The 16,581-nt window shown below is 33.9% G+C and overlaps 2 protein-coding genes across 2 annotated transcripts in view; one reads left to right on the top strand and one right to left on the bottom strand.

Annotated features, from left to right (window-relative positions):
- The window catches only part of LOC126778443 (nephrin-like), a 337,695-nt gene that overhangs the window by 37,560 nt on the left and 283,554 nt on the right, over positions 1-16,581 (top strand). The window lies entirely within an intron of this gene.
- The window catches only part of LOC126778412 (dynein axonemal heavy chain 1-like), an 89,161-nt gene continuing 84,906 nt past the window's right edge, over positions 12,327-16,581 (bottom strand). The window contains exons 80-86 of the mRNA XM_050501911.1: positions 16,419-16,554; positions 15,379-15,514; positions 14,523-14,618; positions 13,851-13,981; positions 13,494-13,675; positions 12,923-13,052; positions 12,327-12,541 (exon numbers count right to left, since the gene is read on the bottom strand). Of these exons, the coding sequence (XP_050357868.1) occupies positions 12,327-12,541; positions 12,923-13,052; positions 13,494-13,675; positions 13,851-13,981; positions 14,523-14,618; positions 15,379-15,514; positions 16,419-16,554 (1,026 nt within the window). The remainder of the gene's footprint in view (positions 12,542-12,922; positions 13,053-13,493; positions 13,676-13,850; positions 13,982-14,522; positions 14,619-15,378; positions 15,515-16,418; positions 16,555-16,581) is intronic.

Genomic DNA, 16,581 nt, shown 5'->3' with positions numbered 1-16,581 from the left:
TATATATTTTTTATAGAATAGGAAGGCGAACGAGCATATGGGCCACCTAATGGTAAGTGGTCACCAACATTGGCATCGTAAGAAATGTTAACCATCGCTTACATCACCAATGCGCCACCAACCTTGGGAACTAAGATGTTATTTCCCTTGTGCCTGTAATTACACTGGCTCACTCACCGTTCCAACCGGAACACAACAATATCAAGTACTGCTGTTTTGCGGTAGAATATCTGATGAGTGGCTGGTACCTACCCAGACGAGCTTGCACAAAGCTCTACCACTAGTGAAATATATAAAGGTCAGCAATAAAACGTATACTGTTAATTCACAAATATAGAATCGAAATTCTGACAAAAGAAAATTAATCAACACAGCATACTAATTAAACGCATAAGTTATAAATTTGATATTTCGCTTACAAAATAAATAACTATAAATCTCGCTGCAATATAAGAAAATGGATTACAAGCAGTAAGTTCGTATCGTAAAAAACAAATTCGGGTAAATGACCTTATCAGATGTAAGTCCAAATCGTAAAAAATATGTTATTTCTCTCCGAAAATACTATTGGAGTGTCACGACCTTCATAAAAATGTGATATTTCGGTTTTCTACTATAAAAGTGACAAAACGTCTATTATACTCACATTGTATATTATTTAACAGGATTTATTAATGGTTGGTACTCCCGAACATCAAACTACGAAATAAAAATAATTACCTTCGAAGGTGCGCTTTATAACAAATTACCCCCAATAAATAGAATTTGTGTCAATTTAAACATTAAAATTAAAATTAGCACATTATGTTATACATACCTTTTAATTTTAAAAGCATATATGTACACATCTACTACATAAATATTGCTTACCATTTTTTTTTTGGTTATACTCATAACGATATTTCTTGTTTATATTTCGATTAAAATTATACTTGACTGCCTCTTGGTCTAGTGGCTTGAAGGCCGCAGTCCCGGTGGTCCTGGGTCAATTCCCAGGTCGGGCCAATAAAAAGTTATTGGGTTTTTCTGTCAGAAAATTCTCAGTAGCAGCCCGGAGTTTAGAAGTTGGAATTGTGTTCACTGCCGTGCCTCGGAAAGCAAGTAAAGCCGTTGGTCCTGCGCCTGAACTCTTTTCGGTCGTGTCGGTTTACCGTCCCATCGGATTATGAGAGTTAGTGAATATAGAGTGCACCTGTGTTTGTGCACACACTTGTGCACTATAATATCTCTTGCGTAGTTGGCTAATCTCTCTTGAGATTGGCCGCCGTGGCTAAAATCGTTCTGGAGGACATTATTATTCATTATTATTATTATTAATATTATACTTACCAAGGATGATGAATCCACATAATATGTTCGTTAAAAATTGTAAACATTTCTCATGCAAGTGACTTTTTTGTCTTTTTTAAGGAATAAATATCTATAAGCCTATTCAGATGACCCAGTGTTTTTAGAACACAAGTTTTTAGTAGGTATTCCTGCGCCTTCAGCGCCGGTGAGACCCCTAATACCCCCACCTCATTTGGGCAAATGTGTAGATGAGTTTTCCAACCAAATAATAATAATGATATGATAAATAAAACCAATTCCAAATTATATCTTAATGATATTGAGATTTAAAAAAAAGAATACTCGAAAGGCATATTTTTATAACGGGTCTACTAAACAAGTTTGTACACCAAATAAAAAAAAAATGTACATTGCACGTAAAAAATGTACAGCACAACATCGTAACCCACCTCAATAGAATACATTTTCATTTATTCAATTCGGCAAAACCATTTTCAATACCTCGCCGAACATGCAGAGAAATACGCGTGAAATATAGAACCTCATCCTTTTTCGTCGGTTAGAAATAATCGGCGCCAGTTCAATTTAGAGAATGTAACAAATATAGAACGGTATAGATATTTTAAAAACCTTCCTTTAAGCACTGCCATGGACGTGTTGAAGTGTGGTGCAAGTGAGACGATGTAGCAGTTGTGAAACATCGAAATTGAATGTAATTGTTCTAATTTATGATTAAAGAAAATCAATATATAAATATTTATTGAATTAAAATTAAAAACCAAGTTTCGTTTTCGTTCTGTGTACTTAGTTAGGGATCAATAATTATTGAATAATTGAGTGATTATTTCTGTTCATATGGACAAGAATTTGACGATTAATTGTGATTAAAATAATATTAAAGTATTCTAGTCTTTTTATTTGATATTTAATTGTAACAGCCTTATCATGTCCCACTGCTGGACTAAGGCCTCCTCTCTCTTTTAGAGGAGAAGGTTTTGCAGCTTATTCCACCACGCTGCTCCAATGCAGGTTAGTGGAATACACATGTGGCAGAATTTCAGTGAAATTAAACACATGCATGTTTCTTCGCGATGTTTTCCTTCACCGTTAAGCACGAGATGAATTATAATCACAAATTAAGCACGTGATAATTCAGTGGTGCTTGCGCGGGTTTGAATCAACGATTATCGGTTAAGATTCACGCGCTCTTACCACTGGACCGTGTCGACTACTGTGCTATTAAATACTCACCGTAATTGATTGTTATTGACAATGAAATACTTATGTTCAAGATCGAAATTCATTGTGCCAAATGTCATTTTAATTTATATTTTCGTTAATAGATGGCGTGAGATATATTTTACATCGCGCTATAACAATGTTTTTTTGACAGTACTAAATAAGTTTTTGTAAATTTATAACGAAAGCGACCAATCTGATCAGCAGTACATACTCGTTGGTCTTATTTTAGTCTCACAGTACCAATACTGCCGGTAACCCCAAACAACTTATGTAAATAAAATGATAATATTTTAACACTGCTACATTTTATAGATTTTCAAGGAAAAATCAACTTGTATATATTCTTTTTAACGAATATTATACATATGTGAGCTCAATGTATATCGATATCGGTAAATATCGGACATATATAAAAACAAGATTTCATGAAGTACTGCATTTTTCTGTCTGTGGTTGCTTGTCAATAATTATCGAACGTTATATATAGGCTTACGTCGATATTAAAATTAAATGTATTTTTTTTTCAACTTGGGCCATTTAAATGCACGTGACGTTTAACGCTAACGTAGTTTCTAGGAAAAGGTGATGCGTTAGGCCGTCTGCCCAACTGCATCGCGGTATAAATTAGATAGTATGCTCAGTGTTCAGAAAACATTCAAAACGTATAAAATTAATATTTATTTTTGTTTTATTTACAATTTTCGCCTGGTTAGGTACTTACTCATCAGATATTCTACCGCAAAACGGGATTAGTATTGTGTTCTGTTTTGAAGGGTGAGTAGGGCTCTCTATAATACTCGTAGTGAACTCTAATAAATATCTTATTATCGTAACTACAGGCACAAGCGACTTAAAATCTTAGTACTCATGATTTACTTTTTTTTATAGTATAGGTTAGCGGACGTGCATAAGTGATGGTAAGTGGTCACCAACGCTCATAGACATTGGCTTTATAAAAAGTGTTAACCATCGCTTACATCGCCAATAACGTTGGGAACCATGATGTTAGGTCCCTTGTGCCTGTAATTACACTGGTTCCCTCATCCTTCCAACTGGAACACAACAATACCAAGTACTGCTGAGTACCCAGACGAGCTTGTACAAAGCCCTATCACCGATAAGCATGTTGGTGGCGCATTGTTCACGTATTGGTTAATATTTCTTACAATGACAATGTCTATAGGCAGTGAAGATTACTTACCATCAGGTGGCGCAGTTGCCCTAACTGTTCTATCAAAAAAATAAAATATATTAAAAAAATCATATATCTCAATATATTGTTATTGTTTACCTTACCTTAATGTACTTAAAATGTTATGTATGTTTTGACATAACATTAAACAATAGCAATCTTAATGTAACCGATGTCACAGTATTTTGTGGAACTTTAGGTTCGACATTTTCAGGGGATCCTCGTTTATCGTACCCTCCATTGCTAAAAACAAACTTTCCTAACAACGTACGCTGCGGGCTGCGGATACGCTGTTCAAAAAGTTAGACAACTAACTGACACCTCTGAAATTCATAGTATTATATATTACACATATATAATATTTTGTTATAATTTACAGATATTTTAATTTTAATTTTACAGAAAAGAGCAAAAACGTTTTTACATTTTATTAATTACATTCATTTATTGTATATTTAAAAAACATCCAGTCTTTATATTGGAGTAGAAAAAGTCAGTCTTGGAATTATTCCATGATATAAGAGCTGGTTTTGGTGCATGATGCAAGAGGTGATCCAAGAGCTGGCGCTTATTTAGCCTAAATGCTGAGTCTAGCGGTGCAGAAGGGCAATAGTGCCAGCGTCTTGGGTACAATGCCACAGGACAATCTTTTAGACGGCGTGTTTTTGCTATAAAGTTGTATTGTGTATAGTAATATTAATTATTATTATGTAATATCTAAGGTAGTAGTTTGTTATTTAGAAAAAGTATTTAAGAAAATTATATGGGAAAGTGGTTGTTATCGTCTATTCAGTCCAGGTAGGAAACTCATAATAAAAAATTTTAATCTGCACTAATATTATAAATGAGCAACTAACTATGTCTATCTATTACGCTTTTACGGCTAAACCATAATAAATATAATAAATATATATATATATATATATATATATATATATATATATATATATTTATTATATTTATTATGGTTTAGCATATATATATATATATATATATATATGCTGCCTGCGTGTTAACTATATATATATATTATAGTTATATATATATATATATATATATATATATATTATAGTTAACACGCAGGCGAATTAGCGGGCGAAAACTATTATAAAAAAAATTCGCAAATGCCGACAAACTCATAAATATAAGATTTAGTGTCCTAACCTCATTTCGAAGTTAGGAAATATAGAAGTTGCGAAAACTTTCTATAAAAACACGAAGTTCGTAAACGGCTTTTCCGCTATCAAAACTTGCGTGGAGCTTGACAGATTAAACTGAATTGTATTATAAGTTTTCACGTTAGTCTAAGGTTTTTTGATAAACTATCCTTACAATCGAATATTGTTATAGTAAGGTAAGATATTTATCAAGAAGGTCATTAAAAACCTGCGTCAGAAATCATCATATTTTATGTGGTGAAGCCACCAAAATAAGCTATTATGAACCTTTTGCATCGTTACAACTCTGTCCTGTTGTAAAGTCTCCGCTAATTCTATTGCCTACCTAATGGTGGTCACCACCGCCAAAAGAATATTAGCTGCAAGAAATATTAACCATTCTTCACATTGGAACTAAGATGACCCTTGCTACTCTGGTTGATAGACATGGCAGAATTAGAATCACCACTGAGTACACGATAAATTTAAAACAAGGTAAAAATTAGGTATAAGTGGAGTTACAGGGTTTTAAGCTGCAATGATTGGTTAAAATCCATGTGTCTAACCACTGGGCCATCTTGGCTTAAAACTAAGTTCAAAATGTACTAATTATTTAATATCTATAACATAAAATATTGAAATGTTAAATCATATAAATTGGAGAATTTCTGAGTATGCGATTTGGTTTTGATTTGTACTTAGATATAAGAAAATGTACCGAGTTAAGTTTAAACTTTAAAAAACAGATGCAAAACAATTTAAATAAATCCAAGCGATCACGAAACCTTCTCCCGAGGGTAGAACTGTAACAACATTGATGGAAGGGACGCTATCCAAATAGCTCCCTAGACATTTGTTCAACTTAAGCGAATAAATCTAAACACAAAACTAAACTTTAAGCAAATACTATGATACATATATTTAGCATGTATGCCATGTTAGTATTTTGTGGTTTAGATCCAAATGTATGTATGATATAGTAGAAGTTTTTTTTTTTAATATAGGAGGGTAGTCGAACAAATGGGTCACCTGATGGTAAATGGTCACCAACGCCCATAGACATTGGCGTTGTAACAAATGCTAATCTTACATCGCCAATGCGTCACCAAGCTTGGGAACTAAGATGTTATGTCCCTTGTGCCTGTAATTACACACCATTCACCCCACCTTCAAACCGGAACACAACAATACCATGTTTTGCGGTAGAATATCTGACTTGACCTATCATCAAACTTTTGTCAACCTCGTTATTAGCAATCAAAATTATTGATTAAAATTTAAATTAGCAGAACTGGTAGATGTTGTCCTACCTGTATATATGTACATATATAAAGTATTTGTTATGTTGAGTTCAGTTGAGCAGTTCAGTGGTGGTTCAATACTTATATGTTTCGTACTGTTTTCTACTCTTAATTCCAAAAGCTCAATCTATAATAATAATCAAAGCAACTAAGTAACTAACTAACTTAATTGATATGATATAATTTTGAATAATTTATGGATATATTAATCAAAAACTGTTTGTACTGCGTAATATACTCGTAGCAGAGCTATTAATCATTCAAATTGCAAGAAATATGTTAATCTAAACTTTGTTTATATTTACTTCCGAAATAGGCTATAGATGTATTGGAATGTAACATGCGTGAAATGGAATTAGTGCTCTATATGTTTTCATAACATTTATAATTTTGCTCGATATATTAATATATATCAAAGGGCATATGCAGAAAATATTTAAGTACTTTGAAGATTGTCAATTTGGACTAACATTGAAGATTGTCAATTTGGACTAACATTAGTCAAAAAACCTCTATAGAAACTAAAGTATTGGCGAGATCTTCGAAAAAGAGCTGTAACAAAATTTTAATTGGGGTTTTATTTAATATAAAAGGTTAATGTCTCTCATAAATCAAACGTTATATGAAATTCTATGCCCGTCGTTAAAAATTATAAATAACATATCGTCATAACAAAGGACATATATTATACATAATGTGTGTAATTTTATAAAGCGCTGCGGCGTGATGAATTTTGATGAAAAATTTTATATCCGGGGTTAACATAAGGATCCTTTTTGTCCCGGAAAATGAACCATTTCGGGGATCGTCAAAATATTATTGTGTCAATGAATCTAATGGCCAAAACAATGAAATTACTATAAATTTGCACATACATGTTTTTAAATTAACGATGCTTTGCATGTTGGTTTAGTACCAAAAGCGTACCATCTGAGTCGAGATGGCCCAGTGGCTAAAACACATAAATCTTTACTGAAGATTGCAAGTTCAAAAGCACCAGAGATTTTTCGGGTATTCGGTTTGAGTTTATATAAACTATCATGAATGGACGCTTATGAATTATCGAAACGAACGGATAGAATACAATAAAATCCGGCTCGAAGGATCAGGAACAATGTTGTGTAAAAGTAGACAGCTCTAATCGCACTTTATATCGTCCTTATGATAATTTTAACTAGGAAATCGTGAGATCTTAACTCAACGCGTTGTTGACGCTTCGAAAAGAAGTTTTATTTGTACCTTCCAGATTTAATGATTTGGATTGACAGGATACATGTTATAGATACCTAAACAGTCTAGTGGCTAGATATAATCCCGAAGTCCTCTTGACCGATTTCGGCCACGGGGGCCGAAATCGGTCAAGAGGACATTATTAGGATATGACTAGAAATACTTAATAAGGTTATTTTAACTAAATATGTTAAAATAACTTTATTAAGTAACATATATGTACTTAATTTATCTTACTAATATTGTTAGTATGTATTGCAATGTGGCTGTTTGAATTCTGTTTAAGTTATTTTTAAATATAATATTAAAAAAATCTTCTGCATATATTGTTTTATTGACATATAGTTTTAATTTTAATTATATATTATTATTGAACTACATGTTAACATTTTGAGCATTTGTAAATTTAAATATGGTTGTTTATGTATTATTATGTAAGTAGCATCGCATTTGTTTTTTATATGAAATTTTGTTATACACATACATTTCTGTCATTAGCTACTTTATTTTTAGGTAAATCAAGAAGGTTGTGATTTTATTTAACGAGCATATTAAGTTTCAACAAAGGGACATAGAACAAATCTATCTCATGCGTACCAGTAGCTCTATTCTGTAAGCAAAAACTCGAAGCTCACTGCGGAAAACGGCGGTGAAATGTCAGAAAGTGATATGCGACAATGATCATAATAATTATAATAGTTTAAGAATACATGCATCAAAATTATATATCATCAAATGCCGATTGACAACATTTCATGGGTGAGAATTGAATTCTCACGTAATAACACTGCAGGCTCCTAAGATACTCAATTAGCCAAGTGCCGCATATAAGAACTCTTACGTGATAAGTGCGTATTTGGAGAATATAATACTTGTATTGGGGATATCATATCGTTGATGCATACTCGAGAATAGATCGAACAAATGAATTAAAGAAGTATAAGTAAATACTACTTCATTTTAAAATACGTTTTGTGAAATGGGATACTAATTTCAATTTTAATTGTGTTCTATTCATAACGTGACATAAAAGTGTTGAAACTTCGTAACTAAAATAACAAGCTTATAACGAGCCACTTATAAAACTCGTGTCAATATTTTTTCCCAACTTTACCGTCACATACTGTGTGGTATGTTAGCGGCTTCGATGTACGTTATTGATCGACGGCTAGCTGCCTAAAGTATGCAGGCTGTTTGAGTCAAGTGGATGTTCCAAGCGTCTACCAACTCAAATTGGATCAAATTGCAGGAACTTATATTTTAACACGAATTTTCGTCTTGCTTTATTTCATTCAAATTTGCCAATTATTTTCGCAGTATATTTATACTGCGGAAATAATTGCGGCTTTATATGTAATATTTTTGACGTCTTTATAACTATAAACGTAAACGGATGGTTTACATTAGAATCATAGATAGAGCTATAAAACTAAAGATCCCGAGGGTTACCAGAATGTTATTGGGATTTTATGTCAAGAAATTCTCAATAGGAGCACGGAGTTTAGAAATTGGTAGTGATTATACTGGTAAATACGTACTCTTTCCAGTCGAGACGGATTTGCATCCCATATTTTGAGAGTGTGGGAATATTATGTGTCATGTGCAGTTGGATAACCTCTCGATTCTCAAGCCACCGTAGACGAAATCCGGTCAAAAGTACATCAGAACACTTTTTCACTATTACTCCAAGATTCACGCGTTTTCAACTGTAAACGCACAAATAGAACTGGTGGTAGAACTGGTTGATTATGGTGGAATCGGTGGAATGTTTTATTAAAAAATGGTAAATGTAAAAATAATAAAAAATGCGAGCGTCTACATTAAAAGTAGGGATTTTGATTGGTGCATTTTGTTTTGCGTCTTACTCCCGCGCTTAATTCCCCACTATTGACGATGCGCGGCTGATTCTACAAATACTGGTTTTACCGCGTCGTCGCGGTCAGTCAGTTCGAGCGGCGCGTGAAGTAAAGACGTGTTTCAAGAAGTCAGCAAGTTGATTTGTTAAGAAACCAATTAAAGCGAAGATTATAATATGAAGATAATAAATATAAAAACATTTCTTTTAAGAGCTTGACATTACGTCATACTACGTCATTGCATGCTGCTTCTTGTTTCAAATAAACATTTCTTTTCAGAGCTATTCGTTGTTTTAAACGATGACGTCATATAATGCGGCATGCGTGGCGTGTGTGTTCTTGTTGCTATATGTATATAACGACGCACTGCTACAAATATAATGTCTGGAGTTAGAAGCGAATATATATTAGCAAATATATTGTATATTCGGGCTGATGGTTCGCATGTTCCATTGTGGCTTTGATTCCGAATGGTAAATTATTTTTAACGTCCGTGGTTGGCAATACAATTATTGCAATATCATTTCAATTATTTGTGAGCTGTATTGCCCGTATACCTCTGACTTAAATAATAATGTTTAATTAAATATAGAACAACGATAAATTATATTTTAGAGTAATATCTATGTGATAAATTTGTATGAAAATAATTGTTTCGAAATTAAGGTGTCGGTATGAAATTACCAATCAATGTTTTAAAATCATATAAATCAAAGTGTGGAAAAGATTGTTGTTTTAATTTGAGTTGTGTTGAATCATATATAGTATACCGATTTTAGCCACGGTGGCCAATCTCAAGAAATATTAGCCAACTGCCCAGGACATATTATAGTGCACAAGTGTGTGCGCAAACACAGGTGCACTCTCTATTCCCTAACTCTCATGACCCGATGGGATGGCAATCCGACACGACCGGAAAGGGTTCAGGCGCAGGCCCAACGGTTTTACGTGCTTTCCGAGGCACGGGATTGTACTCACTTCCAATTTCCAGACTCCGGGTTGCTACTGAGAATTTTCGGCAGAAAATCTCATTAACTTGTTTTACTGGCCCGACGTGGGATTTGAACCCAGGACCTCCGGATTCGCGATCTTACATATAGCCACTAGACCAATGAGGCAGTCAAAGGCAGTCGAGGCAGTTTACCGCGGTTTCACCCGCGTATAATTTAAAGAAATAACAGAGGAGACTGATGTTTTGTTTTCGGGGGATATTCGTATTTATTGGTTTTTGCCGCACCCGGATCTAGATAGGGCAACATACAATTGGCCTTGCGAAAAACATCATTCCCTTAACTCTATTCCGGCATACGTGAATGTCTTTCCCTGTGCGTTATTCATCGTGACTGAAAACCTTCATAGAAAAATGTGTCCTATTAAAACTGATAGGTAAATCTGTGTCTTTTAAAAATAAGTATTTATTATCAACTAACCGAAACAAAACGACGAAACGAAATACGTATCTAACGTATAAACCTTAACTTACAAAGATACTACTACTAGCACTTCTACTTATATAGATAGAAACCGAAAACAAATAGGTGCTTACAGTAACAGCCTGTTAATGTCCCACTGCTGGGCTAAGGCCTCCTCTCCCTTTTGAGGAGAAGGTTGTGGAGCTTATCCCACCACGCTGCTCCAATGCGGGTTGGTAGAATACACATGTGGCAGAATTTCAATGAAATTAGACACATGCAGGTTTCCTCACGATGTTTTCCTTCACCGTTAAGCACGAGATGAATTATAATCACAAATTAAGCACATGAAAATACAGTGGTGCTTGCCCGGGTTTGAACCCACGATCATCGGATAAGATTCACGCGTTCTAACCACTGGGCCATCTCGGCTTCGGCTTTCGGTACTTAAGTATGATTATTTTCAAACAACCTACTATACAATCATATAAACTTTCATATCAACTTTCATTCATCATATGTATAGATAATTATTATTTGTATAGAAATATATAAATTGGTGTGTATATATCTATGAAAAAGAGTAATAAAATATTAAGAAAACTAAATTTGAAGTTGCATTCTATCAAAGTAAGTTAATTTAGCTCGGTAGTGTCTGGTGTGGTGATAAAGTCTTACGGTGAAAGTTTATACGTAGCAGAATTTTACAAAAGTACGTTTATTTAAATTGCTTTTGTTTTTGGCTTTTTAACATTTCTTGAATAATGAAAGTCAAATCATAAATTAAAGTATTAAAACCAATGACAGTCTTTGTAATACGTACAATGTAAATATAAGACGTTCCGATAGCTAGTTTCGGAGATTTTTGGACCAATTATATATTATATTTAAAATTTTAAAGACACCATGTCTTACTGGTGGTAGGGCTTTGTACAAGCTCGTCTGGGTAGGTACCACCCACTCATCAGATATTCTACCGCAAAATAGCAGTACTTATTATTGTTGTGTTCCGGTTTGAAGGGTGAGTGAGCCAGTGTAATTACAGGCACAAGGGACATAAAATCTTAGTTCCCAAGGTTGGTGGCGCATTGGCTATGTAAGCGATGGTTGACATTTCTTACAATGCCAATGTCTAAGGGCGTTTGGTGACCACTTACCATCAGGTGGCCCAAATGCTCGTCCGCCTACCTATACTATAAAAATAAACATGTATTATAAATAAAATTCAGTCGCATGTATTGTATCGACCAATGACCAATCTACACACTGCTAACAGCGAGGTATATACTGGCTCTTATTGTCCACTAATTTCAAGATAAGCACTTAGCTCGAACGTTAATCTTATTATTGAAGTGACTAAAAATATTACAAATTTATTTACAAATAACAAAATTGTTATTAATTTTTGAATATATTAATTCCCTAATAATATGCATCGTACATATTAGTCAGGTTATTCGGCTCGAAGGACCAAAAATGTCGTGTAAAGGTAGAAACAGAAAAAAGTGTAAAGTAGGCAATTACGAATTGGCGAATTAACGGTAGTACATTAAGAAAAACAATATTTAAATATATTAAGTTTATTTTTGAATAAATGTATGTGGACTATAAATAATGTATTTTAACGATTCTATCTTTTAACAATATTAATAATCCAATGCACAAAATAGTGCCACGCCACGTTTTATCCAATGACCTTGGGGTTTATGGGTGGTCAATTCGATGGTCATCACATAGTTGGTTGAATGACCGGTAGTAGATAAGGTACCAGCTCGAACTAGTGTCTTGTATGTTGGACACTCGTACAGGCCAGACGCCAGGCGATGATTTTGTTCTGGTTTCATGTAGATGATAGCCATTTCTGTAAAATTATAATTGCAAAATTAATGTCGTAATTTTATTCACCTTCATAATTACCAAACTACTTATTAACATTAAATAGTTGTATATAATTAATAAATAACTATATAGCTTAAATCATGTTCATGATTTAAGCTATATAGTTATTTATTTGACTAATCAAATATTGATATAAACAAGTTTCAAAGTCAGTGTTTTTTTATTTTAAGGAAAAGTTTACGACGTCATGTATAACGCTTTTGTGTTACCCATGCGCAGACGTGGCGGATAGCTAGTATATTTAAAACCTACGTGAATAATGGTGAAATAATCTTATAACATAAAATATTTGATATTAGTTTTATTTATTTTAAAAATATAAGCAATAGTCCTGTTGCGTCACCAGTGTATAATTCCTTTGCACGACTTTCTTCAAGAGCCATGTCAGCGGAGTTCCACCGTGCGCCTTCCAAAAACAGACCACTTACACAGCACCCGTCATCCGGTTTCTTTTGCGGAGGACCTTGTAAAGCCTGGTAAAAGTAAAATATCTAGCTTAAAAAACAAATCAAATTAAATTGACCGTAAAAGTATGAATCAAAGGCCTCCTCTCCTCGTCAGAAGAAAGTCTGAGCTGTTCCAATGCGGGTTGATGGATACTTATGTACCAGGATTTCAGAAACCACATGCATATGTTCACAAGATTGTTATGGATGGTTTGAATTATAAGCACAAACTGAACACATTTAAACACGATGGTGCTCTAGTGTTTGAACTCGCTATCTTCAGTTAATATTTGAGTGTTCAAGTTTCAATCTCGGCTTTTGTTAACCATACAAATCTTTAAGAATAATATTATTTAAACTCAAGGCATAACATATTATCTTATACCGGTAAACTCTTAAAGCCTAATATGATGGAATTGTGGGTTGATGATCATGATGATAATTAATAATATACTCCATAAAGAATACCTCAAAAGCATAAGCAACCGTATCTATAGCGATGACGTGTTTCCTCGCGTAGTTTTGCAGGGCACCCGTCAGGAAGGCCTGAGGGAAGTAGAAGCCGGATATCCAGAATACTTTCGGGATCCCACCCTCAGCCCATTGCTGCATAAACTGCACCCGAAGACACAAATCCTTTACCCATGCCGCTGTAACGAAACAGTGCGACAAACATTTCATCTAATTCATATAAAATTGCTACCAATGTTTTACGAGGTAACCTTCTACGAGGATTATGGAAATACCAATTTCATAATCAAATTTTGATAACTGTATTATCAGTTTAGTAAATGACCAGAAAATTAGCAGAAACAATGAACTTACCAAGTGGCTTTAGAGATGGATACGCCCTTGCACTCCACATATTTGGTACTCCATTGCGAGCTAAGCTACTCGCCATACTTTCCAACGCCTCGGACATAACCACCAAACCTTTTAGTGCCTTTTGTAAGTCTCTATATTTAAAAAAAAACCACATATGTACCGATCTCACGCTCACATTAACGCACTTACAACAACTTTTACGCTGACGTCATCTGACGCTCGAAAACTTACGCTTACTCGTCTGACGATCGAATTCTCAATTAGCCCATACCGGGTACCGAGCGTTAAGATGTTTACACATGAATGGCTTATATCATTGACGAGTTGGTTGGCGTGGTAGGTAGATACTTGCCTTTTCACGCCGAAGGTTGTGGGTTCGAATCCCACCCAGGACAGACATTTGTGTGCATGAACATGTCTGTTTGTCCTGAGTCTGGGTGTATTTATCTATATAAGTATGTATTTACAAAAGAAAAGTAGTATATGTAGTATATTAGTTGTCTGGTTTCCATAGCACAAGCTTAATTTGGGATCAGATGGCCGTGCGTGAAAAAAGTCCCAGGATATTATTATTATTATTATATACTTTTTATAGTTATTGAAAAAAATTGATAAATGCATTCATGATAAATTTGAATTTATTATTAGTTTCACCTTGAGCGTTTTACTTACTTTAACGAACTGTTGATGACTGTTAATAGCTTGTTATATCGTATCGCTTCTTGGATCAGCACCGTATTTAAGGATTCCTTGTATGACACGGGATATCTGCAAGCAAATATTTCTTATCAGTGAATCAGTAAATACGGTATTAAAATTAGGATATTTCTTTTCAAGATTCACTTCTAACTTTCTGAAAGTTTTCCTTTCACGGGACTGGATATAAAACAACGGAATTGATGATTTTTAAAATATTTTTTAGTAACAGAAAAGTAATAAATAGCACAATCTATTTCATATTATTATAATATAACAATAATATATCGTAACAAAGTGTATAGCAAACACGCACAATGGGAGTAGCGAACGGCGGCAGAGGTATGATAGCACTCGAGTTATATCCCCAAGAGCTTACATTAGTCTTACGCGCTAATGTATGTTTTACCGCAAATATCCCACTGCTGGGCTAAAGGCCTCCTCTCCCTTTTTGAGGAGAAGGTTTGGAGCATATTCCACCACGCTGCTCCAATGCGGATTGGTGTGGCAGACATTTATATTGTGACATGTGGCAGAATTTCAGTGAAATTAGATACATGCAGGTTTCCTCACGATAATTTCCTTCATCGTAAAGCACGAGATGAATTATGATCACAATTTAAGTACATGAAAATTCAGTGGTGCTTGCCCGGGTTTAAATCCACGATCATCGGACACAATCATCATTTTACATCAAAAACAAATTACAATTTGAATCATTACGTTCATAGTCATAATCAATAGCGTTCATTATATATTGTTCATAGATATTGCTATTTATAAATCATATGAAATGTTATTGCTATCAAAGCATATTAAAACAAATTCTAACGTGGTCGCGATAAACTTCTGGTCCAGCATCGCTGGCAACACATTGAGAATCTCTTTAGCAGCTCGTTCTGTCATCTCCTCCGCTGTCAGACCACCTCCACCGCTTACTTCTTTCGGCTGTAGATTGCTTAGAGTATCTGTTCGAATTTTCCATCACTTATTATATTAATTCGGATTAAAAATCTGTCTAATTATTTGTTTATTTTTTGGATCTCCAACAGTTGTACATAAAATACATCCAACACATGCTTTACATATACTTAAAAACATTACCAATCACAATTACGTAAAGAGGTAACAAATTAACATTAATTTATACAAATAAAAATAAAAAATACTGGAAACAGAAACAAAATAAAGACATCGATTAAGTTTTAAAAAGAAGTCAGAACAGAAGATAGAACTATCCGGACATCTTTTTTTTACTTGAGTCTTTAAGTTTAGTCATGTTGTTGTTCTATAAGAACTGTGTGGTTATATATTTTTTATAAAATTGACTATTATGTAAGATATATATATTTTTTAATTTATAGTTAAGTAAGTCTTGTAGACAACTGATATACTACATATACTACTTTACTTTTTTTGTAAATACATACTTATATAGATAATTACATTCAGACTCAGGACAAACAGACATGTTCATGCACACAAATGTCTGTCTTGAGAGGGAATCGAACCCACAACCTTCGACGTGAAACGCAAGTATCTACCAACCACGCCAACGAGCCCGTCTAAATATAAATTGATTCTATTTGTTATGTGTTTTACGAACAATGAAAAATAAATATACAAATATTTTTGAATAATCCTATACTAATAAACTAAAAAATAAGAACCACGTATTCAATACACATAAAATTTTTACCAGAAGCTTCAGCGCTTTTCGAAATAGGTTAAAGTATATAATTTTGTTATATAACGATCAGTTTCGCCCGCTTTAAATTTATGCTGTAAAGCGTGAACTTCATATTCTTGTCAATAATAAAATGACAAGAGGTAATAAAGTTGGAATTAAAATAAAGCTATAGCTAGACTTACTGATACACGTAGTCGTTTCAGACATAGCGTAGCTGATGTTGGCGTTGCTATGAAGACCGAACAAGGATGGGTCGTCGTTTAACGGAAGGGTTCGGATGTATCTTGTATAATCTTCAATTGTAAACCAAGAAGCTTGCTGGAAATATATATTTAGACTAAGATA

The sequence above is a fragment of the Nymphalis io genome, chromosome 26, assembly GCF_905147045.1.
Source record: "Nymphalis io chromosome 26, ilAglIoxx1.1, whole genome shotgun sequence".
NCBI lineage: Eukaryota > Metazoa > Arthropoda > Insecta > Lepidoptera > Nymphalidae > Nymphalis > Nymphalis io.
The sequence above is the reverse complement of the archived record's forward strand: the minus strand, read 5'-3'. Positions and strand labels throughout refer to the sequence as shown.